Source organism: Humulus lupulus, chromosome 1 (genome assembly GCF_963169125.1).
Source record: "Humulus lupulus chromosome 1, drHumLupu1.1, whole genome shotgun sequence".
Classification (NCBI taxonomy): Eukaryota; Viridiplantae; Streptophyta; class Magnoliopsida; order Rosales; family Cannabaceae; genus Humulus; species Humulus lupulus.
The window spans coordinates 12496107-12522680 of NC_084793.1; the positions used below are offsets into that span (position 1 = coordinate 12496107).

Here is a 26574-nt window from a genome sequence, read left to right on the forward strand (position 1 = left end):
GCCTTCTCCTATAAATATGGAGAACCTGAGAGTTGATAAGGGTTGGAAAAAATAGTCTCTGAATAGATATATGCTTTGTAACCAAATACTCATAATATATCAATAATATTGACTAGTGGAGTAGAAGGATTCTTAACCTTCGAACCACTTAAAAACGTGTCTTGAGTCACCTAGTTCATTCTCTAAGATTCTGTATCTGCGACGGTTCTATATTCAGCACTAATCCCTTTCTCTTCTTCTCTTAATTACATGTTGGCGAAGAACCGCGTCAACAATGGTATTGACACCGTTTTTCGTCAACTTAATTATATAGAACAATTAAAAAATTAATCAGGAAGAAAAGAACATAAAGATATTTTTACGTGGTTCAGCAGTTAAAATCTGCCTACGTCCACGAGTCACTTTTATTAAGGTCTGTGTTGAAGCTTCAAGAAAGGGCAATTTTCACAGAGCGTTTCTCAATACAAGATTGTGCATGAGTACAAATGACTATATCCAATCTATTTATAGACCTGATTACAATAATATATTTGTTGACGCCGTTTTTCGTCAACAGTGAAAGAAGAGCACGTAAACAACAAACAATAATGACCAATTAAAAAATAACAACACAAAACACGATTTTTACGTGGTTCAGCAGTTAAATCTACCTAGTCCACGAGTCTCTGTTATTAAGCTCAAGATTATCTCTGAAAATTCTTAAGCATGAATTCTTCAGAGTTTTCTCTCAAGGTTCAGAATTTCGGTCATTTACAATGGTGCATGACCTCTCTATTTATAGAGAAAGTTGCAGAATACTATCCCACATATTTTGGGTAGTTACTCTTTTTGTATAAATAAAATAAATGGATTTAAATGCCTGCAATCCGATATAAAAGGAAACGTCCCCTGAAGACCAGGGGGCGTATAACTAATCAAATAATATCCCATGATTTTATGGGATTTACAATAATAAATGCAGAACACGCCCCTTATAAACAACACTTATAGATATTCAAAGTCATTATCATATATCTCCAAGCCCTTAATCTCCCAGGTTTCTTATCAGCTTTCGAGCTAATGACATCTCCCGAGGTCACACGGCTTCGAGATCGTACGTACGTCAGGCTCGGACCCCCTGATCCGAGGTCATTCCTGAGGATAGATGCGTCACAGGAGCTACCTTTCGAGATCGTGAACGTTTTGAGGCCACCACGTTCGAGGTCATCTCGAGTCTTGCAGGCTCGATATTTAATCCTGGAGCATACTTCGAACTTTACGGGTTCATTCGCTGCGAATCCAGCTTTCGAGGTCACATTTAACATGGCTCGAAATCTGAGTATAACAATATTCTCACAAGTTTACAGAAATTACAACATATATTTAAATTTAAATTCAAATGAATGTTTGAATAATAGTACAATTAAAATGTATTATTTAAATAAAGTTCCCATAAAAATAAGGATTCGATACACGTTTTTAACTAATTCCAAAGAAATAAGGATTTCCTAACAACTTCTCCGTATATATATTTAACGCGCCTTTGAGCTTGAACACTACTTCTAGAGCTGTAAATACGGGCCGGGCTTTTGAGCACGACACGAAACCGGCACGAGCACGACACGGCACGAAAAAATATGGGCTTGGGCCAGGCACGGCACGACACGGGCTTAGCACGACAAGCCCGAAGGCACGACATGAAAGCACGAACAAACTAGCCCGAAAGCACGACACGATAAAAAACCCGATATTTTGACATTAATAATCATAATAAATTTTTATTTGTCAAGAATTAATAAATTAAAATGATAATATATGTCTTATTTTTTTCAATGTTTATATTTTTATAATTATATTAATTTATTTTAAGATTTGTTAGTTAAATTTTTAGCATTTATTAGTAGGTATTAAAATTCTAATAATTATCTTTGATATAATTTTGTGTAAAATATTGTTAAAAAGTATATAAAAATATATAAAATTATAATTTAAATAAAGAAATGTATTTGGTTTGGTGGTAAGTCCATTGATGGTTAAAGAGGAGGTGGAGGGTTCAATTCTCCATCCTCACATTTTTTAGCAAAAAAAAAAGTGGGCCTAAAAGGGGGCCCAAATTTGGGCCTGAATATAGAAAATAGAAAGTGGGCCGTCCCGAATAAGGAAAGTGGGCCGGCCCGACACGGCACTAGCACGGCACGACATGGGCCGTGCTAGGCCTATTCTTTCAAAAATGGCCCGGCACGAGCACGGCACGAATTGAATATGGGCCCGGCCCGAATTTACCGGAGGCACGAAAAATGTGGGCCGGGCCGGGCGGCCCACATTTATAGCTCTAACTACTTCAATGCGCTTTTGAGATCACTCGTAGTTTCGAGTTCACCATTCCAGTTGTCACCACCTCCTTCTTTAATCAGTATGTCGAAATCATCTCTTGGAGGAGGCTGATGTCTTCGAGCCCTTAACTCATGCTCGAGCACTGATGACGTAACTCTAGAACTTTGTGACAATTTGTACAAGTATAATATTAATACTTGTTAATCCCAAATTTACACTTTATGAGCATACATTTTGAGATTGTTTAATTATTCTCAAAATTTGAGTGTAACAAATAGTATACCTATATATATTTTTGAGTACAAATACACTGCCCCTATCTAAGTAATTTGTAGATATTGATCAACCAAAAATATTTACAATATAATATAATAAATAGCCACTAGAGTAGACTAGACTAATTATAAAAGGAAATGAGCCAAATTCATTAAATATCTTCATTTGCATAGTAACGGTAATATTATTGATGAGTGTGATCACGTGATTTTCCAATCTGTATATTAAAAAAAATTATATATATGCAAATATGAAATATTAACGTTAGGCTTGTCCTTTTTAAACAAAAAAAAAAAACATTTATATGCATATATAGTTTTTTTAAAATGTAATTTAAAACGGTTTACAAAATTTATAAACCCCAAAGTTTATATACAACATAACTTTTTTTTTTCAATCCTTTATTTGTTGTAGTTTGCATTTTCATAACTCAATGCTAGTAATTTATTTAGTTTTATAACATAAAATGATATTTACAACGAATTTATCCAAATTATTATGTTTGTAGTATTTAAATATTTAATTTATTTTTGTTGCTAATAAAAGTATATTCTGTCTATATTTTTGTGTAATTTAATACTGTTTATATGTGATAAGTAGGTGAAAATATCCAATAAAAATATATTTGTGATGAAAGTATTCAATTAAAGAAATATTTGCTGCAAATATACATAATTAAGAGATATTTACAGTAAAATAATTTAGTTATAAGTAAAATTTGGCATCACGTAGATAGACTTAATAGTGAAACAAATAATTGCACTAAAATATAGACAAAATGTATTTTTATTGTAAAAAAAAACTTGGATAATTAAGTGTTGCCACAAATATCTCTAAAATAAATAATATAATAACCTAATTTTAATTTGTCAAAATTAAAAATAGGATTATTAGTTATAGAGAATTGATATTGGCATAATTAATGTCTAACACCAAGCAATATAATGTGAACTTAATATTTTTTTTGTCATAGATTGTATCACTATATGATTGAATGTAAAAAATATTATACATAATAATATAGTTTTCTTCCATCCATAATAGCTCATTGTTTAATTTAAGAGCATGTTTAGTCAATTTATAAACTGCAATAATAGAAATGCAACCAACATAATAAACTATATTAAATTACACTAATCCACTTAATTATAGCCTAGCCGCGAAAATCAAACTAAGCTATTTCACTAATGTAGAATAACTGAATTGAGTTTTCCTATAATTTCAAACCTAATGATTCGAGGATAGACATAAATTGTAAGTGTGACTTTATTGGAGCACTTTCATGAAATCGCACCACGCCTTGTTGTAACCTAACAAATATAATTAAGTACATAATTAGTTTTTTTGTCAGGAATTAAGTAAATAATTAGTTATTATAACATCCGTATATAATTTAGAGGGCACATCGGTGCATCCTTTTTAGTTTTTGGTTCGGAAAGTATTTTCAGCGCAAATATTTTTATTACTTTGTATATTGTAGTTATTTGGAGCATTCTGAGTAATTTATCATGTAGAAAATAAAATTCAAATAATTTATTGCATCTGTAATTTTTTTTTTATGAGTATGAAAGATAATTTATTTGAACTTTATTTTCGGCATAATAAATTATTCAGAATTTTTCTAAAAATTTACAGAATGCTTTAAATAATTACAATGTACACAATCATAAAAAAAATTACCGAAAATACTTCCAACCAAAAACACAAACGGGTACACTAGGGTGCACCAGACAATCTCCTATAATTTATTCAATGTAATTTAATTTTATATACTTTTAAAAATATTTTAAAATTAGAGCATATTTTTTTGAAGAGTTTGTTATGTATGTATATTATATATTTTTGATGATCGCGGAGGATAACAATTAAGCATATATGTATTTATGTAATATGTTCTTTAATAATTAAAATGTAAGAAAACATAATATAAAATTGAAAGATCATCAATATATTTAACAATTTCTTATATATAAATAGAAATTATAAGAGCACGTAATATAAATATTAAAATAGTACAAAGTGTAATTATTTAGCTTGAATTCATATGAAATTGTTTTATTTAAGTTAATAATATTCCAAAGATTTAATTTACAATAGTTTTAATTTCCATACGCAAATATATATATATATTTGTTCAAAAATTAAATAAAAAAAATTCTTATCACAAAATAACACCTTCCATAATTGAAAATCCCCTGAATCAGTCTTTTTATTTATTTTTTTAGAAAAAAAAATCAACAACAATAAAGGCTGAAACATATTTACTTAATTTGAAGAAGAGGAGAAAAAAAACATAAAACACGTTATATACAATATTCCCACCAACCCAACTCAACTAAACTACATACGCATGTAGAACTAGGGATAGTTTGGTAATTTAACGTTACGAGCCACGCCCTTAGTCCTCCTGGCTCGCGTTTTTTTTATTGTTCAAACCCAGCGCGCGAAAACTTCTACATCTCCCGCGTTATATTCCCACCTCTATTTCATTTGCTTTTCCACACTCACTCAGTCCCGCTAACTCTTTCGCTCCAACTTTCTCTCTCATCCTCATCATCACCATCTCTCTCCACCATGCAGCAGTATCGCAGCCGCCGGCCCCATTTTCCGATCGCCGGAGCCTCCACGCCAGGCGAATCCGCCGTCGCCGCACATACACCATCCTTGAGCGATTATAAGCGGGGGAAGAAGCGAGGGAGCTACAACTGCGGACGTTGTGGCCAGCCAAAGAAGGGCCACTCCTGCAACATCGGCGGCGGCGACACTACGCCGACTGAGTCCACCGCCGATGTATCAGCCGATTACTCTCTTTCCACTTCTCGCCATCCGCCGCCGCCGCCACGTCAGCCGTACTCCCACCTACGTAGAGCGTTGTCTTTTGATGATGTCGATAATGGTGGTGACGGAGGGTTTGACCCGCCGGAGACCGATGATGACGAGCTCGGTGACCCGATGATGGAAATGGAGACCGATCTGGTTTCTGGTGGCTTACCTGCGAACTGTCTATGGGAGGTACTGAGAAGGTTGCCGCCGGCTGGGTTGCTTTCGGCTGCTAAGGTCTGCAAGGGTTGGAGGGAGACGACCAAAAAGCTATGGAAGGCGGCGGAAGTTCTGAAACTTAGGGTTCCGCCGAGAGCTCAGGTTGGACTAGTTGGATCAATGTTGCACAAGTGCCCTGGGCTCGTTAACCTCTCTTTAAGAATGGAAAGGTATTAGGTTTTTCTATGGGAGTTGCTTTTGTCAGATCTGGATTTTTTTGGATGGTTTCCGTATTGAGAAGAACTTTGAAGATTAAGCTGAATGATTTGAAAAAATGAACACAATTTGGACAATATTTAAGATAAAAGAAAGAAAAGAAATAAACTGTAAGTGACAAATAATAAGCTTAACCAAACAGGAGTTTGATCTGCATATATAACGGCTATAAATGGCCTCACAATGCTCGATCTATTCAGAAATGATAGTATACACTGTTTGATCTAAATGAATATATTATTCCTTAATCAAATGAACTAATCATGGCAAAATCTTATGGTTTTGGATTTTGATTATCGTCGAGTTGGATGAAATTCCTATGTTACAGAAATTCATTGATAGCTTGAGATTTTTCTTGCGATTTTAACTTTTTTTTTTTGGTGGGGTTGGTGTAGTGATTTGGACGCGACGATGCTGGCCTGTATTGCATTTTCATGCCCAAATCTTGAATATATGGAGATCTCTGCTTCTAATGCTGCGCTCAATCGGATCACTGGGTAAATATCTCATCTTTTTTCTCCTGTTTTTGGTTCAAGCTAAGGTTGCCAGTAGACGATAGTGCTTATGATTCAGATTGTATGTAAACAACACAGTGAATTAGTTTCTTCGATGCTAGATTTGGTAGTAACCCCTTTTGATTTTTGTTCCCATCTAATCGAAAATTACTCTCGTGCTATAAGGATAATATTGGGCTCATCATCTTTTATGTGATTCAAAATGCAGTGATGAGTTGGGCCGTTTTATTGCCGATAGACGAATGTTGAAAAGTCTTAAGGTTGAAGGGTGTTCCAATCTTGGTGGTTTTGTTCTCTGTTCATCAAGTCTTGCTACTCTTTGGCTTTCGGATCTTTGCTCTCTGTCTAAGATGGTGCTTATCTACTTTTTAGCATCTTATTTTTGTGGGCCTTTTATATAATTTTTGTTATGATTAGCTTAGGGTGATTTGTTACTTATTCACTTCTTTTGGCACAGGTTTTTAATTGCCCAAATCTTAAAGAGATTTCTTTAGAATTTTCTCGCCAAGAAAATGATAATACTGACCTTGTTAGCATGGCTGAATCTCTGGGAAGGGGTTGCCCAAGGTTGCAAAACATTCACATTGCTTCTATCCGGCTGTCTCATCCAGTTGTACTTGCCCTCACAGCTGCCCAGTTAAGGTTGGTAGGCTGTATTTTTTTTTCTCTCAAGCTTTAGAATTCTATGAATTATCATGTGTAGTGCTGAATCCATTTTTTTGTTCATAAAGCCTATGTGCAATTATCACAGCTTAAGACAATTGAAAACAAAATGTCGATTTCTAACTATGAATGAAAATATGCGAAGAGGCTAATAGGATTTGATTGTCCATATGCAGGGGCTTAAGAATGCTTTCGCTTGTTCTTGGATCCGAAATTACTGATGCTTCAGTTGCTGCCATTGCTCAAAGTTATCCTAATTTAGAGCTGCTTGATCTTAGTGGGTATGTTTCCAATTTCATATGCATTTTAAAGATGATCGTATTTCTTAACTCATGCAATGGTTACGAACTTATATGAGTGCGTAATATATAATGACATATTTTTCTCCTTTTAATGTTTTCTAACAATATTTTGTGTTCTATCTGAATTTAGGTCTGGTATCAGTGATAGTGGGATTGGAATGATCTGCAATGTGTTCCCAGACACTCTTACGAGACTCCTTGTCGCTCTTTGTCAAAACATTACTTCAAGTAAGTACCTTGTACTGGCTTTAAGATAATGTACTGAAAATTTGTTTTGCCCTTCGTCTTTTCAAACATTATTATTTTGATATTAATGTTTGTTAATGTTGGCAGGTGGTATTCAATTTGCCACAGCACAGCTGCCGCTTCTCGAACTCATGGACTGTGGCATGTCCATATGTGATCCCAATTCTCTGGATCCTACCACAGAAGAAAGTAGTGACTGTGAAGTACAGAAAACAAGCAATGCCACAGTCTCGCATATTTACCAGAATCTGATCATCAAACATAGCCGTTTAAAAAAACTAAGCTTGTGGGGTTGTTCTGGCTTGAACGTGAGTTTCTAAAACTTAACTAGAAAGTTATTTGTGTGTTTATATTCGTATCTTGGGATCTAAAGTTTTTGAATCCAATTGCAGGCTCTGCATCTAAACTGTCCAAAACTCAATGATCTGAATCTGAACTCTTGTACAAATTTGCATCCAGGTACTCTATTTGATCTCGTCATCTTAGCCTTTGTGTGTTAATCTGGTTTATCGATTAGTTGATATTAATTTCTGTGTCTTACAGAGAAATTGTCACTTCAATGCCCCAACTTAGAACATGTACATGCTACGGGTTGCAAGACATTGCTAATTGGAACTATTCGGACTCAGGTAAATACACATTTTACAATCAAATCTATTTTGTTTAAATCCCAACGAAAAACCAAACCTTGTTTGATACATACACATGTATATATATATATCAGTCGTTCTAAGTTTGCATCCATGTAAAAATTGATTATAGGTCAATAACCGTACTGAATCGTTCGGAAATGTGATACTGTCCAAACGATTTGCTGATGGCTCGAAGAGGATTCGGGTTCCTCTTTTTCTCAATGCACAGGTAAGTTTTGATTTTTTATTTACATCAAGTGCCTTTTAAAAGTTTTACAGTTTACAATTTCAAGCTGTGTAATCGTACTTATGTCACTTTGATATTGTTTTTTTTTGGCAGTCGTACGATGATGATTCAAAGCGAAGAAGGGTTGAAAAGCTGAAATGTAATGTTATTGTAAGCTGATTAACATCTCCTCCTCTGAACATTTTTGCCTTAAGTAAACATGGCAGAGACTCTTGTTGTTTCATTACTCATTATTTTCTCAAGGCCATGTGTCCTATAGTATCCAAGGTCTTATATTATATATTAGAAAAAAAAATCAAGGGCTGGTGCCCTGTAGAATATCATTTTTGAGCCCCAATCCATTGTTTAGTTGTGAACAAATTAACTTTGGAAACTCTTGTTGTTATAGCTCATCATGCTAATAAAGATAATGTTGTATTGCTATTGCTATTGCTAGTACATACTTTGCCGCACTTGTCAATAATGAGCTACACTTGTCCATAATGATTTTAGCTGTGTGGAGTATTCGGTAAAGAACTGTGATATACAAAAATAATATTGTAATGTTTGATAATTTGTTGATATAAAATTATTAAAATATAATATAATAAAATATCTAATAAATACAAAATTATCTGATTAGATGTAACTTATTTTAATATTTTAATTATTTCATATACTTATATTATAAATAATTAAAATAATTTCTTTGATAAGTTTTTTCCTATTTATTTACCCACTAGTTTTAAACTTATCTATTTTTTTTAATCAAATTGACTCTTTATTTTGTAGAGTTTGTGCTTAGTAATTTGCAAATACAATAAAATATTTATATAATTATTTTATTATAAAAAAAATTAGTTTCAATTTGAGCTATTTATAAATAAGAATAATTTCTAAAATATAATTGATTATATATTTTTAAATTCTGCAACTCTATATAATACTAATTATTATTATATACACTTAAATAAATATATATATTATGATATTTATTTGTATACAAATAAGAAAATTAAGAATTTATTATACATTTAAATTACTTTAATTTATTTTTAAATATTTAATAGTTATTAGAAAGTTTTATTATTATTGTTGTTAAAGTTAATATTTTAGGAGTTTGGAAATTTTTTTAACCAATTACTTTAGTTTGGTCTCAAATTTAATCACATTATCTACTGTATGTCAATTATTGTGGTTGCGCCGAATTTGGACTACAAGTTTCAAGGAAATAATATATGAGAATTGATTAAATGCATTATACGCTGACTTTGATCTGCTTATTTTTTGTTTTTTTTTCTTCAAAGTACCAATGATTCTTTGCGCAATTAATTACTCCCCCATCGTAAATCTACCCTTTACCCATTTAAAATAAATAAATAAAGATTGGGTTAAATTGTTTGGGTGGATTGAAGTATGAATATATATATATTGTTTTATTTTTATTTTTGAAGAATGAGTGATTGAATAAATTGGTTTTGTTTTCAAAAAGTGATTCTAGGGACGTTAATTTTATAAAGATGGGTCCTTCATGTGGATTACTTTATGTCCTAAGTGTTAAAACTAAAACGGGATAAGAGTAAGGATGACATTATAGTGTTTCTATTTTTTTTCTTCAAATAATATTTGGTATTTAAATTTAGACATTGTGCAATGTATTTTTTTTTATCCACTTTTTTTATAATTAGAATTTTAGTTATTTAAAAATATAGGACACTACTTTTGTCCCTACCAGTAGGAACATCTTTGTTTTCGATATACGGAAAAATTATAACTTAATTTTTTTCTATGAAGACATATATTGTAGTTATATCAAACATTCCTTAGTTCTCGTAAAATTTCGAATAATTTACGGTGCTAAAAATATAGTTTAGACCGCCAGTTGCATGTGTGCATATTCTTCTTTTATATGCATACAATTGACTATTTTGAACCTTATTTTTTGCACCTTAAAATTATTTAGAATTTTGCAAAAAACTCGTGAGATGCCTAATATAACTACAATGTGTTACACCCAAATTTCGAGAATAAATAAATAACCTCGAAAATAACAAGTATTGGCTGTACACTTGTATAAATTGACATGATTCCAGATTTGTTATTAGCGTTCAAGTATGAGTTATAGGCTCGAACACACTAATCTTCTTCGAGGAATCACTAGATGAGGAGGAGGTTATAACCGGACCGAGCTTGAAAGCACGTCAGCACTACGATCGAGCTCAGCGATGCGTTTTGCACGCGGAAAGACTGTTAGGAAATCTCTATTCCTTAGGGATTTGTTATTATCAAATATTAAATTCCTATTATCATGGGATATTATATAATTAATGCATTATTTGTATTTATTTCAAATTTAAATGCTTGATTGTAACTTCCGAAATAAGGGGAAGATATTGTTATATTATTTTATAATATAATGTAATATTATAATATAATGTTTTAGATTAAATAAATGTGACAAAGAGTGTCACATATTGTAACATATAATAGAGAGTTGCAATATTTAGATATATGAGGTATATCCAAATAATTTAACATATTTGGTGTTACAAATTTGTAACTTCCAAATATTACCCTTTATTGTGTAAATTTGTTGTTACACAATATTGAGATGAATTTCATAAAGCTATATGTGAAATGACTGTTAGAGATATGATTTTAACCCCAATAATGTGTTTTGGGAGTTACAAAATCATTTGGGAGAGTTTGGAACTGTTTGGAAAAACAACACATTTTTAAGTGCTGAAATTGGTCGGTGGCCGCAGCCTGTGGGACAGAGACTAGTGGACGCGACCACTAATGTCTCTAGCCGCGGCCACAGGCCAAAAACTGACCAATTTTTCAGTTTTTTCAATCTTTGTTGAACGGCTCAAAAAACCCAAACAACTCTAAAATCTCATTTTTAATTCCATATTAATCTAATTAAACATTTGGTAACAGCCATGGGGGTTGGTGTAATTTGAAATTCAAAGGGTGTCTCTAAACTCTATAAATAGGAGCATGTAGCTCACTTGTAAGACACAATATTTCTATCCATTAGAGCACTTGGCTAGAAACACCTTGAGACTTGATTATTCCAGAAAACATTTCCAATATCTGTGAGAGATCCCTTAGTGCTTGAGTTAGGGGGAAATAAGTTTTTGGACAAAGGTTTCAAACCTTGTTCAAGTTGGTGATCCCCAACACTCTTCACTTTGGTTGTGTGAGTGAGAGTTCTTAGTTCATTGTTCTTATTCTTGTTCTTTTATTCTATTGCTTTTCATTTCTTCTATTATTCTATATTTACTTTTTTATATGTATCTTTTGTTTTAGAGTTGTAATCTCATCTATATCTTTCATTCTACTACTTCTAGTTTATTTGTATCTTTTTGTCTTGAGTTGTATCTTCTATTTCTATCATCTTCTACCTCTTTCTCTATATTTACACGTAATTTTTGTCATAGAGTTGTAACACTTTTTAATCAATAATATTTATTTGTAATATTTAGTTTAGAGTTGTAATTATCTTACCTATTTCCGTTGAGGAAAATACATATTTTCCTAACAGATATTCTCTCAAACAAGTCTATAAATAGCCTGGGGAATTTCATTTGTAGATACGCACAAATTGTACTGAATAATACTCTGCCAAATTGCTTTCTGAAAAAGCTTTGAGAGAGTAGGGAGAGCAATAATAGTAACTTGTGGACTAGGCAGATTTTAACTGTTGAACCATGTAAAAAAGCCTTTGAATCCTTCTAGTTCTTCTGTATCTGTGTTTAGTGCTCTTCATATCTAAGTTGATGAAAAACAACGTCTATAGTTTGGTGCTTTCATTGAGAGCATTAAACAAATCTTTGTATTGTTTAATAAAAAACCTCCTGCATATCATCAATGGTCGCCACGAACAATCCTGGAACTGGTGGACAACCATTGCCACAAATCCCTGAGGAACGAACCCCTCAGACTGAGAACTACCCGCGAAGGCCTGGGAAGCAGCCCATGGAAGATCAAAGCTTTGATGAGGGAAGTGCATCGTCTGCCTCCAGGGGGCAACTTGCTCCAACCCCCATACCCAACGAGGATTTACATTGTAATCCCGAAAGGTACGTGCCCATTGTGGAATTGGAGAATCGCAGATTGTGTGAATAGCTGGCCGAAGCCACATGGTGAAATGAGGAATTGGCTAGGCAAGCCGATGAAGTACAGGCACCGCCTCAGAGGACTAACAATGACCCCGTGGAAGTATGGCTGCCAGAATGGTTGAACAAAGGACCCAGCAGGCCCAGCAGAGGCCCAAGACAAATACCGGCAACGATCTTCCTGAGAGAAAAGCTCAAAATAGTACTAGTGGCAATCCTACGGTGAGTGTAACTGTTGGAACGGGGAAAAACCGAGCTCCTCCCGTAGCTCTGAGTAATAACCCTAAGCCTGTGAGGAACAACCCAGAGCCAATTCGAGCCAATTCTGGACCTTCCAGACCCAATAATGGAAGACCCCCGCCATCACTAATAAGGCATCCTCCATCGCCAATAATAGGGGTGTTCATAAAAACCGCAAACCGCAGTTTGGAACCAAACTGCACCGCACCAAATCGCCAAAAACCGTGACCGGTGAAACTGTTTTTCGATGGTTCGGTTTAACCAGACCGCTCAACTTTAATGGTTTGGCCACGGTTTCTAATTTTTCAAAACCAATTAAACCGGACCGGACCATGATTTTTTCTAAAAAAATAATTTTTAGAAATGATGGTTCAAAGGTTTGAACACCTACACTTAAGTTTATATAAAGTGTACCAAACCATCCAAGCCAAACAAATTAATTGTTTAGGATATGTTTTTAGTAGTATTTAATACATGCACAAGTTTTTAAAATTATAGAAAGAGAAATGTAAAGTCCCACATTGTTTAGAAAGTAAACATTTCTTTTTCTCACTTCTATAAAATGATTCAAAATACTTAAACTTACAACAACAAAGACAATAAGCTTCTTGTAGACTTTTATGGTCTTAAAAGTAAAGCTAAAATTATTATTATTTAAATACAATTATTTAGTTAATTATTTTCTAATAATTTTTTTTAAAATTTTAATAATTTGGTTATATGGTTAAAACCAAACCAAACCATACCAAACCGTTTATTTATGGTTTGGTTTTTTAATTTTAATGGTTTGGTTTGGTTTTTCATTTTGAAAAAACCGCATGAGCGGTTTGGTTTCAAAATTCTTCTAAACCACACCAAACCAAACCGTGTACACCCCTAGCCAATAAGATACCCTTCTCCAGCTCGAGAGGCACCCCAGCCTGCTCCCAATGAGAATCGAGCAGGGGAATGGGAACCCCAAAGACCCTCTCAGAGTGGTAGCTGAGATAGAAACCACAGGGCTCGACCTGGACACGGAGGCGAGCGAGAAGCTCCCCGAGGACATAGGGCGTCCCAACTAGCGGGAATTCATATGTCGAGGTCACAAACAACTGGAGCGAGGGGGCTAGTCATCTTTTAGCTTGGTTCAACGAGTTAAATGACTAAGTACTCATATCGATGATTAAATTTTGCGGAAATATCATTTACAAGGAACTTAGTGGTATTTAAGGATAAAATATAATGAGGAGTAATGTAACGCCCTGGTTACCCCAGAACAGTTACGGTGAACCGGAAATTTAACTCGCTACCCGAGTTCTTTGGTTAAAAACGTGCTTTTAGGTGTTATTAACAGGCTAAGGTGGAAAACCAATCAAAAGGAAATGATATATTTTATTTAGAACATAAAACTGTTCATGGGCCCATTAAAAACATTTACAAGTTATTTACAACTCAAAATGGTCATTACTGTTCAAATTTACAACCCGCCGACCTAAGCAGCAAAAATAGGGTAAACCCCCTAGTTCCTCTGAGAACTACTTGGTCGTGGTGGTCAAGCGGCCACATATGTACACATCACCACCTAAGCTCTCCACTCAAGGCTGGGTGAGCTTTTCTTTCCCTTTACCTGCACCACATAGCACCCATGAGCCAAAGCCCAGCAAGAAAACACAGTAATGCATATAAATATTATCAAATGATTATTATTATAATCACACAGAGCTTATAGCTCTAAACAGATGAGTAAATATCACTTGAGGTTCTGGTAAACCATAATGAGTGACTGACAAGCAAGTCATTAGCTTAAATAGATGAGTGACTGATGGGTAGTCACTAGCTTAAACAGATGAGTGACTGATGGGTAGTCACTTGCTTAAACAGATGAGTGACTGATAGGTAGTCACTAGCTTAAACAGATGAGTGACTGATGGGTAAGTCACACAAGCACTTTTATTTTTCATCGAACTTGAGGTCGGTCCGGCATTAATGCTCTTGTTGAGTCATCTAATGCATATGTCGATTAGATCTAATCTTTATTGGCTTGCGTTGAACACGCTAAGGCCGTTCCTGACTTATGAGTCAGCACTGTGTGACCAGTGCCCAGCACCACTGCCGAACTTGACTAATGAGTCATAGCTTCACAGTTGATACTGACACCTTTGCCAATTCTGACTGTTCAATCAGTACCATGCACAAGTGAGCAAGAATGGCTAAGCATTCAATATTCAATCCATGTCCACATTTAAACATTCAACATGCCTCATGAATAACCATGCATGTCACATATGGGGTGCAATTTTCTTACCTCTGATTCAAGCGAGAATGAATAAAAGAACGACCCTTGAGAACGATCAACCTTTAAGTCCTTTAGCAGTCACCTAGTCATAACCAAATATGGGACACCATCAACAAAATGAATAACAAAGGTTCCCAAACCAAGATCTAGCCTCCGAGACATCAATCCCCACTAATCCGGGTAGTAGGAACAATCCTGAGGCCTAAAACCAAGTTCTCGAGGTCAAAACACTCAAACGGCCTCAAAACCCTGCCTGAGCCGCGACCCTAGCACCTTGTGCCGCGGCCCCCAGCCACACCAGGAGAAAGGGCCACGGTGCCCACTACCCAGGGCCGCGGCGCCCAGCATGCCCAAAAGCCTCAAGCTGCTTCCTTGAGCTTGGGCTGCGGCCCCCCACCTAGAACCAGCCATAAACTCGATTTTCTTCATCCAAAAATCCAAAAATCCAAAAATCCAAAAATCAAAGTTCCCAAACTTCCCAATGATCCAAAACCATCAAATCGCGAGGCTCAAATGAACCAAAAACTCAACGATTCACAAAAACCAATTCTAAGCTTAGAAACTCTAAATACTCAAAACTTAGATTACCTTTGATTGGGTTGTTTCTCGTTAAATCCTTCGGTCAAGAAGCTTCTAATCTTTCCTCGGATCGCTATGCCTCGATCCTCGCTTGATTCTGACTCCTAGAACTCAAGATTTCTTCGAAATTGCCTCGAACGGTAAAATGAACTAACGGGAAGAGAGAAAGTGTTTTTCTAACGTACGGTTCTATCTGACAAGCTACTTCAAGCTTAAGTAACCTCAAATAAAACCTAAGGCTCGGGGTCCCAAAAACACCCCCGGGAACATTATAGCCAAAACCTCCAGAATTTCCTCTTGATCTCAATAACTCCCAATTTATCATCAAATAAACACTCTCATTACTCAATATCCCAATAAATGACTCCATTATGAAAAAACTGTTAATTTATAATATAAGATCGTCTCATGCCGAATAGCTCGAATATATTTCCATAATAATGGGATCTCATCCATAAATCACAATATGCACCAAAAATACACAAATATGCCATCAACATGCCAAATTACCAAAATGTCATAATAATCAAATGAGGATTCACATGCATGCATATAACATAATATTATAATATAATTCACATAAACATGCATATTATCAGTTAATGACATATTTAAACAATTATGGCCCTCCCGACTTACTAATCCAGCCATTAAACCGCATTAGGGATTTCAGGGCATTATAGGTAAAATGGTAATTTGTACTTGACTTAGTGGTAGATCATCTACAGATGATTGAATGAAAAATTATGATTGTAATAATAGATAACGTATTTACTTTAAGTGTAAAGCGTTTGTATGAGTTCAAGAGTGCAATTCTAAATCTTTAGTGAAGTCACGATGAATTAATAAGGTAGTGAAATTATTCGATAATAATTTCACGGTAACTTATTGGAGCTTGAATTCATGAGTCCATGGTCCCCACAATGCCTTTGATTAAATCATCTAAATAGTCTTGATTAATTGATTTAATTATCAATTAGGATTGTCAAAATTATTTTGTATCAATTTTGGACAATTTTACTAAGATGTGGAATTTAGAGAAAAAAAAAGAGAAATTTGGGCAAAATTTATTAATTATGACAAATTGGTGTCAAGTTGATAAATAATATTAAATCAATGTTCAAATTATAATTAGTTAATTTGAATAAATAATTTAATTAATTAATTAATTATTGTTTAAATATAATTATAATTATATATATGTATAAAAAGTTTTAATAAACTTTATAAAATTTCCTATTAATTATAATATATATTATATTTATTTAATTAATTAATAAGGATTTTGTTTTATTATATAATTATAGAAAATAATAGTATTTGGATTTAAAGATTTTTATGCTTTGAGTTTAAAAATAGAAAAATCTCAAGGCTTGTCAAAATATCCAGGATTTAGCCATATAGGGTTTTTTAAGCTATTATTTTAATTATTTAATTAAATCGAATTAACCCTAAAATGTTGCTATAAATAGGTAGGTTTTCAAAAAAAGTGTGAAAAAGTAAAAACCTAGACTAAAAAAGACCTGTCTTGGCCGCCCACTATTACTCTCTTCTTCTCTATAATTTTCCTATCTCATGTGTTGAGAATTGCCCACCTTAGTCTAGGTGATAAAGTGTAATTGGGGAAGATTGTGTAGTTTGAAGATCTAGTTCACTCTCTTGTTATTACTCTGCGGCAGAAAGGAACAATGGTTAGAGATAGTGAAGGAAAGAGTTTCAATATCCGCTGCGAGAAAGTAAGATTCTTAAACTTTGTTATTTGATTTACTTTATGAAATTCATTAGAAACATGTTTCTAGGTTGTTTTATATATTAATTTTTTTAATATATAAAACATATATGAAAATATTTATGATCCTGTAAAATGTATTCCCAACAGTTTGAGACTTAAGGAGCTTGCTTTATTTTATTGTTGGAGATTTAAATTTAAAAGTGATATTTTATTTTTAATATTTAGGTGTTTAAATAATTTTTAGAGTTGTGAAAAAAATATTCATTTTAGTGAATTATTAAATAATTTAATGTTAAAAAATTAATTGATCTAAAATAATCGATCCAATCCGTAAGTGCAGATTGGATTTGATTGGATCCAAAATCTAAAATTCACACTTAGTGTGGATTGGATGCACTATAAGCAAAATAGTGCAGATTAGATTGAATGAACAACCCTATTCTACTAAAAGCGGTGGACTTTACATCCTTGGGCCTATCGGGTATCTAATGGGGCCCACCAGTTTATTTAATGTATATGAAATCTTCATTTATGTATAATTAATCCCATAATGGGAAGAATTATTGTAATCATCTCTCATTAATGAGCTTAATCCCCTCAGCAGCCTATAAATAGGGCTAGGGAATCACTTGTAAAGGAATCCAACTTTCAGTGTATGCAAAAACACTGCCTGAATTATAAGAGAACTTGAGCTTTTCAATTTCTTAATCGTCAATACAATTGACTCATGGACTGGGCTAAATAATAGCCTGAACTACATTAAAACCGTGTGTTTGATCTTCTCATTTTTTTAAGCTTTTATTTAATTTGGTAGTTGACGAAAAAGTTAGTCAACAAAAGTATTTAAATTATTCAATTAATTATTGTTTATTGAGTTTTTCGGAAACTAGAATTATAAAAGATAAGAGAGCTTAAGAAGAAAGGATTAGAGATAATCACACAAGGGATTTTACGTGGTTGGGGCGTTAAAGAGCCTTAGTCCACGAGTCTGTTGCATTAGACTTTAAGGAGCTTTAGTAATGGAGTTTTCTCTTAATTTGAGCAGAGCGTACGCTTATAAGAGAAAACTCGGAACCCTTCCACAGTGCACAACTGTTCATATTTATAGGCAGTTGAGTGCTCTGGGTTTGGGTCGGACTAATCCGGGCCCAATAAGGGTATAAACACTATTTTCTCATTGATGGAGACTTAATACAAAAGATTTTATTAAATAAAATACACTAATTAGGGCTCATTGGGCTGACTTGAGCATAACCATGTTGTAAAACTGACAATAGTACGCAGCTTCAATCTGGTTCACGTGGGCTTCTAAGGACATCCAAGGGACAAGATCCGTCAGAGTAGTGGTAGTACGGTTCTGAAATAACAATGTACATTCCGTATGTAACCTTTTCTGCAGGTTAGTTGTGGAGACAAAACTTCGTGTTTCTCGGGGTGATCTCAGTGTCAGAAACAGTTTATCACGCCCAACCCGGTCGCCTGGTCCATGTTTGTTTACTAACATCCTGATTCATTTACCAAGAACCTGGTTTGTTTAACAGAGCCCAGGTTCATCCACTATCGTCTCGGTCCATTTTTAGACTTGGAGGAAACATCATCCTTATCGCACCTCGGACGACCCCTTACAAGGGGTCTGAGAAGATGAAACGAGCCAACTTCGTGGCCCCAACTTACATTCTGGGACAATAATGGGCTTACTGATATTTGGGCCACCAGGACTCACTCTTTCCTCGTCTTTGGGCTTGGTCGGGGCCTTAAGTCCCTTCAGGATGGCCCATGGACTCAATGTACGGAGCCGCGAGTGTGGGGAGAAAACAGGGATAACATTTACCCCCCCAAGCCTTTATCCGTGTTCGCGCAAAAAACTCTTGAAATAGCAGAAGTTAACTTGAGTAAAGCTGAAGGCAAGAGACAAAAAATTGGGGCAGATCTAGCTCTCAGACGAGCTAGGACACGAGTAGAGGCTATCAATATGATGTCGTAACTAGTTAGTGTGTCCGAATAAGCAAAATAAGGTGTATAAACAGAAGTTCTGTTTATACACCTTACTTTTGCTTATGACGATTCAAATTAAAATCGAATAAGAATCAAATCCAATAAAAATAAAGTAGAATCAAATTCTAATGCAATGAACTAATTTGAAATTAGAAAATTCAATAGAGTAGGATAAAAAATATACAAAATCAATAAAAGCGAATGAGTATAAAAACTCATTATATACTAGTGACGTTGCTATCTAATAAGTTCTACCTACTATTGGATTTGAACCAATGACTCCCGCCGTATGAAAGCAATACTCTAACCACTGAGTTAAGTAGGTCTTTTATCCTCACAAAACAAAATAAAAACAAAAGGGGACCTATCCCATCGATGGATTATAAATTGAATATTACTTATAAGCAATACCAATCAAAGAGCTATCTTGACAAGAAATTATCTACATGATAAAATATGTATGTAACAACCTAAATTCACTAATTAGGCTTAAGGGCCTTGATTAGTGTGCCTGGAGGGCATAATGGGAATTATGTGTGATTTTAATGATTAAGATGCATGATTATGATTTAAAGCATGTTATATGACTATGTGTATTATGTTATGTGATAATTATGCTATGTGATTTGTACCACGTGGGTGTGGTGATATCAATGTGGTGCACGTGCCAAGATGGTCCTAGAAAGCTAGATAATGGTAACTGGTGATTTGGTAACTTGTGTAACTGTTAGTAACCATAGAGAGTAATCGGTTTTGTTGCAAAAGTGGTAGAACTGTAAAGTAAGTAAAAGACAAGTGTGCCCTTGAGGTTTAGTTAGAAAGGGATATTTATGGAGGGATAGAGTGGTCTTTTAGCAGTGAATAGGTGAATTTCAGCTGAAGGAAAATGCAATACGTATAACACTTTGGGAAATTGGTTTATGCTGAATTTTGGAGACCTAGAAATAGAGCAAAAGAAAGATAGAAGAGGGAAGCTGAATTTGGCTCTTGGAAGGAGAATCAAGGGGGTTTGAAGTTATCAATCAAGCCTAGGCTAAGAACACTCAGAGGTAGGGACTTAGCTATGATTTGTTTAAGTTTCAAGTCTGGTTTTTAGAGGATAAGCATGAATTGAAACAAGTTGGTGGCTGGTTTTGCATAAATTCAGAGTTGGAATAATCAAAAGAGAAGGTGGTTTGAAGCTAGAGGTTGGACTCTCCATTCAAGGTAAGGATTCTGTGTAATTGCAAAGCTTATTTCTGTTGTGAATTAGGGAATTTGAAGTGTGGTTTGGGTTTAGGTTTAAGCTTTCAACTTTCTGGTTTGAGTTACTAAGGCATGGAACTCAAGAGTGAATTTTGGGAATGATTGTGTAATTGAGCTAGGGGATGACATTTCTAGGTTTCTGTGTGGTCTATTAGGGGTTTTGAGTTTGTTTTGGGGCTTAGGTATGAATTTGGGATGGTTTGGAATGATTTGGGTTCGGGAAAAACGTAAGGAAAAACCCAGAAATCTGGGTTCGCGAAGGAGCACCGCGGCCCTGTTCTTGGGTGCCGCGGCGCGAGGCTGTCTCTGGGCAGAGTAAGCTCTCTGACTTGCTGGGTGCCGCGGCCCTATAGGGCAGCACCGCGGCGCTAGGCCAATTTCAGGACATGGGATTTTGCAATTTTGAGCCTTTGCTCCGGGGGTTCGGGGGATGCCTTCGGTGCATTGTTTTAGGGATTTGGGAGTTCCGAGAGTGTGGGATTGGTTCCGGAAAGTAGTTTTGGATTGGTTAATGACAAAGGATGTTTCATTTATGTTGTGATTAGGTCTTTGGAGAGGCTCGGGGTAGTGGACCGTGCTCGCGGCTTCGTGGCATCAGAAATTAGTGTATTAAAAGGTAAGAAACTGCACCCGGTTGTATGGTTGTGATGGGACTAAGTGCTCCCGAAGGTTATATCGTGTCAACGTTGGTATTACGCCATGGGACTTGTCATAACGGTCTAAGAGTGCCGTACATGAATTTAGCGCACAGGGCGCAGATTGGCCACTGGGAGCCAAGAACAAGGGGATAACAGAGGGAGCAGTTTGAGGGCGCTAGCCCTGGTTATCGTTTGTGAATTGTGAATATTATGAACTGAAATGCCTAGTATGTGGAATACTTGATTATACTGACTGATGATATATTTGAGTGTATGTGATGCAATGTGAGATGTTGACTTGTCTGTTAATTGTTCATGCTCTGTTGTTGTTGTGTTTTCTTGCTGGGCATTGGCTCACGGGTGCTACGTGGTGCAGGTAAAGGCAAGGGCAAGCTGGACCAAGCCTGAGGTGGAGAGCTCCGAGGTGAAATGTACATAGCCAGCTGTTCGATCACCATGGTCGAGGAGTGAGTCAGGACAGGGATCTATCTAACTGCTCGTTTTGCCTTAGTATGGCTGGTTAATGTATTTGAACCTTGTAACTTTTGTAAACGACCTTTAAACTGATATTTTTGGGATCCCGTGTAAATAAACAATGTTTTTTAATGAAAATGTGGCTTTTGAGACCAAAACGCTTTTAACCCTAGTTCCTTAATAGCTTCAATAACACGATTTTATCTAAATGACTTGGTTAGCAAGTCTGGCACTTTATAAACACACAGTGTAACGGTCTTGGCTATCCAGGGCGTTACAATGTATCACAAGCATAAGGGCTATAGCTCAGTTGGTAGAGCACCTCGTTTACATGCACGCCAATGTTTTTCAGAGGAGTCCATCGTGTAATCAAAATATTTGATCTTATTGAGCAATGGATGTCTTACTCTATGCTTTTGGGAAACAAAAGAAGAGAACAATAGCCTGGAAAATGGTTTGGTCCGATTTGGGCGCCTAAACGGATGCCAAGATAGAACCCATCATTGATTTGCGATACTGATAAGGTGAATATTCTATTTATTCAATGCTAAGCCTAATGAGTATAAGGACCTCAACAAAATTATCTTTTCGTTCTATCTTATGAACTTTAAGGTGTATACAGTTTCATATTTGATTCAAGCAGAGCGATAGAAACTCCATTTAACTTAAGTTGATCTATAGGCCAAAAGCAGACCTACGTCAGGATAATCCTTCTTTGAAACACGTTGGTAGTGCTCCTGGATTGGAATGCACATAATGAATCAGAGCACGTGGAGCCATCTTTTTATTTTTCTATAAAAAAAAATGGTAGACTAACCGATATTTATATCGGTTAACGAAAGAGCCCAATGCGAGAAAAAGCATGTTGGGTCTTTGAAACAGTTCAAATCATTTTGATAATAAAAAGTTTGGTCTGTTTTATCGAGAAGGTCTACGGTTCGAGTCCGTATAGCCCTATAAAATATAATATTTGTAATATATACAATTATTTTATCTTGAGATAATATTGAAAGATAAGATTGAATCTATTCTATCTTATCTAATCTAAATAAGCTAAAAATTAGAAAGAAAAAAAAATCAATTTGTAAATCCTTTATTTAATATTTAATTCTTTAGAGATAATCTGAAAAGCAGCGAATTAGTATAATATAAACTTCGATTTATTCTATTTATTTTCTTTTTATATCAATAGAAAATAAAAAGAAAATCGAAGTAAATGGAATAGAAATGAAATTCTAGTGGATATAGAGAATCTTGAAACAAAACATATACCGCAACAAACAACCGAAACTAAGCGATTCGATCAAAATGAATGGCTATTTTGACTAAACAGTTATGGATGACTTAACAATTAAGTCCAATTTGGATTGACTAATCCGGTATATTTTCCACATTAATGGGAGTACGTCTATGTTTCTACTTTACGAATATGATATTTTCTGGGCATTTATGATAATATCAAGTGTTATTCCTATTTTGGCATTTCTAATTTCCGGAGTTTTAGCCCCGATTAGAAAAGGACCAGAAAACTTTCTAGTTATGAATCGGGAATAGAACCAATGGGGGATGCTTGGTTACAATTTCGAATCTGTTATTATATGTTTGCTCTAGTTTTTGTTGTTTTTGATGTTGAAACAGTTTTTCTTTATCCCTGGGCAATGAGTTTCGATGTATTGGGGTATCCGGATTTATAGAAACTTTAATTTTCGTACTTATCCTAATTGTTGGTTCAATTTATGCATGGTGAAAAGGAGCATTGGAATGGTCTTAGCTCTTGAATATTCATATGACAATAAAAAAAAAATAAGATTGAGACATTTATGAATTCCATTATTGAGTTTCCCTTAGTTGATCGAACAACCCAAAATTCAGTCATTTCAACTACATCAAGAGACCTTTCAAATTGGTCAAGACTCTCCAGTTTATGGCCGCTTCTCTATGGTACCAGTTGTTGCTTTATTGAATTTGCTTCATTAATAGGTTCACGATTTGACTTTGATCGTTATGGACTGGTGCCAAGATCGAGTCCTAGACAGGCAGACCTAATTTTAACAGTGGGTACAATAACAATGAAAATGGCTCCTTCTTAGTGAGATTATATGAACAAATGTCGAAACCAAAATATGTTATTGCTATGGGAGCTTGTACAATAACAGGGGGGATGTTCAGTACCGATTCATATAGTATTGTTCAGGGGGTCGATAAGCTAATTCCTGTGGATGTTTATTTGCCCGGATGTCCTCCTAAACCGGAGGCAGTTATAGATGCTATAACAAAACTTCGGAAGAAAATATCTCAAGAAATCTATGAAGATCGAATTCGATCTCAACAGGAGAATCGGTGTTTTACTACTAGCCACAAGTTTCGTGTTAGACACAGTACTCATACTGGAAGTTATAATCAAGGATTACTGTATGGCCTTAAGTCCCTTCAGGATGGCCCATGGACTCAATGTATGGAGCCACGAGTGTGGGGAGAAAACGGGGATAACATTTACCCCCCAAGCCTTTATCCGTGTTCGCGCAGTGGAGGCTTGCTTCACTTCCCGAATCAATTCTCGGTATCCCGGTTTGTTCCCCGGGAAACGGGTCCATTTTCATGGGGGATTGCCTGCTGGAAACTCGCATAAAAAGCATTTGTGTCAGTATCCCAGATCAAATCCCAAAGGCCCGGTTCGTTTACTAACATCCCGGTCCATTTACCAGGACCCTGGTTCGTTTACCAGAGCCCGAGTTCATTTACTTCAAGGCTGTTTAGGTGACCCTCGACCTTTCAACTTCATCATGCTACACACACGTGTTTCCATATAACCGGTGCGTCAATATTACTCGCGCTTGATAGGTTTGGGGAAAATCTCTTAGTTATCGTGTTGGCAACCAAACGCCAGTGTAAATTTTGAAGCGTCCCATCTGTACGAATGGATCCTGTAATATTCCTGCATTACTAGGGACCGTTGGATGGGATAAATTTTGAAATGTCTTTTCTTTGGACCGTTGGATCGGGATGGCGCGGATCGCGACTTGGGGAACCTGCGATCCGATACTCGAGTGGGCTAATTAAAGCCCCTGCGTAATCTGGGACCGTCAGATGTGGGAAGTTGTCCTGAACCGTGGGATCAAAAAACATGATTTTGGCTCTTCTAAATACCCCCATATTTTCATTTGCAAGTTTTATGCATTCTGGACAGCCGAAACCATAAAGAGAGCTTTTTATGTCCGAGCTCGCCGACGAAATTCTCCATCGACTACTATGTTTCCGCCGCCGCCTCTTTCCGATGCGTCTTATTTCCGTGCCCTCACCTGAAAGTGTGACCTCGACTCGACCGTTAGACGAACTTGTGTGTCGTCTCCGCCTATTCAAGACCGTGATTTTGCTGTCCTTATCTCCAGAAACGTTATACCCTCCACATTATACCGCCTATAGGGTTGTTAGAGTCGGGGCCACCATATTAGGTTAGTAGAACAAAACTGTCTGGGTCGTCCCGGATCCTTTCAGGTCTGGGTTGTCCCTAAACAAGCGATAATAGGCCGACTAGGGAAAACTTAGAAAAAATTCTTCTTCTTTATTCCTGATTAGAATTCTGGGGATCTTCAGTGATCCCGGATCTGATCCAGAGGGGACTCCTCCAAGAAGTTCTTAGGAGAGCCCCCGTACCTTAACCAACCTTTTTAGGTTTTAGTGCTAACTGCTTGGTTGTTTGCTTCATTTTCTTTTGTCCTTAGATCACCAGACATGAGTCTCGGCGTTACTCTCCACCCGGAAGAGTACGTTTAGTCGGCCCCCTTCGTCCTGGAAGGACACAAACCCCCCAGTGGCAACATATGGGAGATGGACAGGGAGAAGAATGAATTCCGGAACTACCGGATGCTGGACGTTTTGGAGAGGCATTTGGGAGTGGAATCGACTCCCAGGCTCTTTTACAACCACCTGGCCAGGAAGGAGGAAAAGTCCCACACCAGCGTGGGTGAATTCGGGGCCTGGAGCATAGGCCATATTAGTGTGGGGGCCACTCTCCCACTCCACAACTACTTCGCGCAGAACCTAAAATTTGTGGGGATCGCTCCCTTCCAACTCCTGCCCCAAGCTTACAAACTTCTTGCGGGATGACGCATTTTCTGCGTGGCAAAGGAGATCCCGGAGCCTACCCCAGCAGAGGTGTTGTACTTCTATAAGCTGGAGCCGCAGCTCAACGCCAAGGATAAGACTTGGGATGACTTCTACAGACAAAAGCCTTGCGAAAATTATCCCACCCCTACCAGCTTCTGGAAGCACCCCCCGGATGTCAGACACTACTAGTTCATGACATCCGGGTTCCTTTTCGATCGGAACCCCACGTTGGTGTTGGACTTCCAACGGGTGGGTAAGTGGTCTTCCTCTTTAATCCTTTTTGTTCTTTTTGTTATCCGATTTCGACTTATGTTTCTGGATAACAAGACCATATGCCCAGACTCCTCTCACACAGTCGATCCTGGATCGGAAAAAGTATTATGCCACTTTGAGCGTGGAGGATCTGAATGTGGGAGATTGCGTAAACACCGCAAATCTGTGGACGATCGGGATGTTGGTGGCCAATCAAACGATCACAGCCCCTAGCCTCCGGGGGATTCAATGTGAGAGGGACCCCGCTTTGAGGGAAGAGCTGGCCCTCATTCACATCGAGGTCGTAGAGGCCACGACCTGGGCGGACGCGATGAGGAAGAAGAAGGAGCAGGCCCAACAGACGGAGAAGGCTGCCTCTGAGGAGCTGGAGGCCCTTTTTGACGAGGCCCAATCGAACACGGGGGCTCCCGGGGCTAGTACATCGGGGCAAGGTAATTCGCCTTTGCTTTTGACTTATGCTCCCCATT

The 26574-nt window shown here is 36.3% G+C and overlaps 1 protein-coding gene and 1 pseudogene across 1 annotated transcript; both read left to right on the forward strand.

Annotated features, from left to right (window-relative positions):
• Window positions 1-5037: 5037 nt before the first annotated feature.
• On the forward strand, window positions 5038-8884 carry LOC133785660 (F-box/LRR-repeat protein 17). Its single transcript, XM_062224882.1, has 11 exons — window positions 5038-5798; window positions 6240-6341; window positions 6568-6712; window positions 6817-7001; window positions 7199-7303; window positions 7455-7552; window positions 7658-7878; window positions 7963-8029; window positions 8114-8199; window positions 8333-8431; window positions 8543-8884. Exons 1-11 carry the CDS (start codon window positions 5164-5166, stop codon window positions 8606-8608), a joined length of 1809 nt encoding a protein of 602 aa, XP_062080866.1. The 5' UTR covers window positions 5038-5163; the 3' UTR covers window positions 8609-8884.
• A 14027-nt stretch (window positions 8885-22911) lies between these two features.
• LOC133781394 (NAD(P)H-quinone oxidoreductase subunit K, chloroplastic-like) lies at window positions 22912-25030 on the forward strand (annotated as a pseudogene).
• The last annotated feature ends 1544 nt before the right edge of the window (window positions 25031-26574 follow it).

Bases quoted from the DNA above. Each gene is read 5' to 3' on its own strand.
- LOC133785660 (XM_062224882.1), top strand. From the start codon at position 5,164: ATGCAGCAGTATCGCAGCCGCCGGCCCCATTTTCCGATCGCCGGAGCC. The intron at 7,553-7,657 runs GTAAGTACCTTG...TAATGTTGGCAG, and splicing joins TTGTCAAAACATTACTTCAA to GTGGTATTCAATTTGCCACA. The intron at 7,879-7,962 runs GTGAGTTTCTAA...ATCCAATTGCAG, and splicing joins GGGGTTGTTCTGGCTTGAAC to GCTCTGCATCTAAACTGTCC.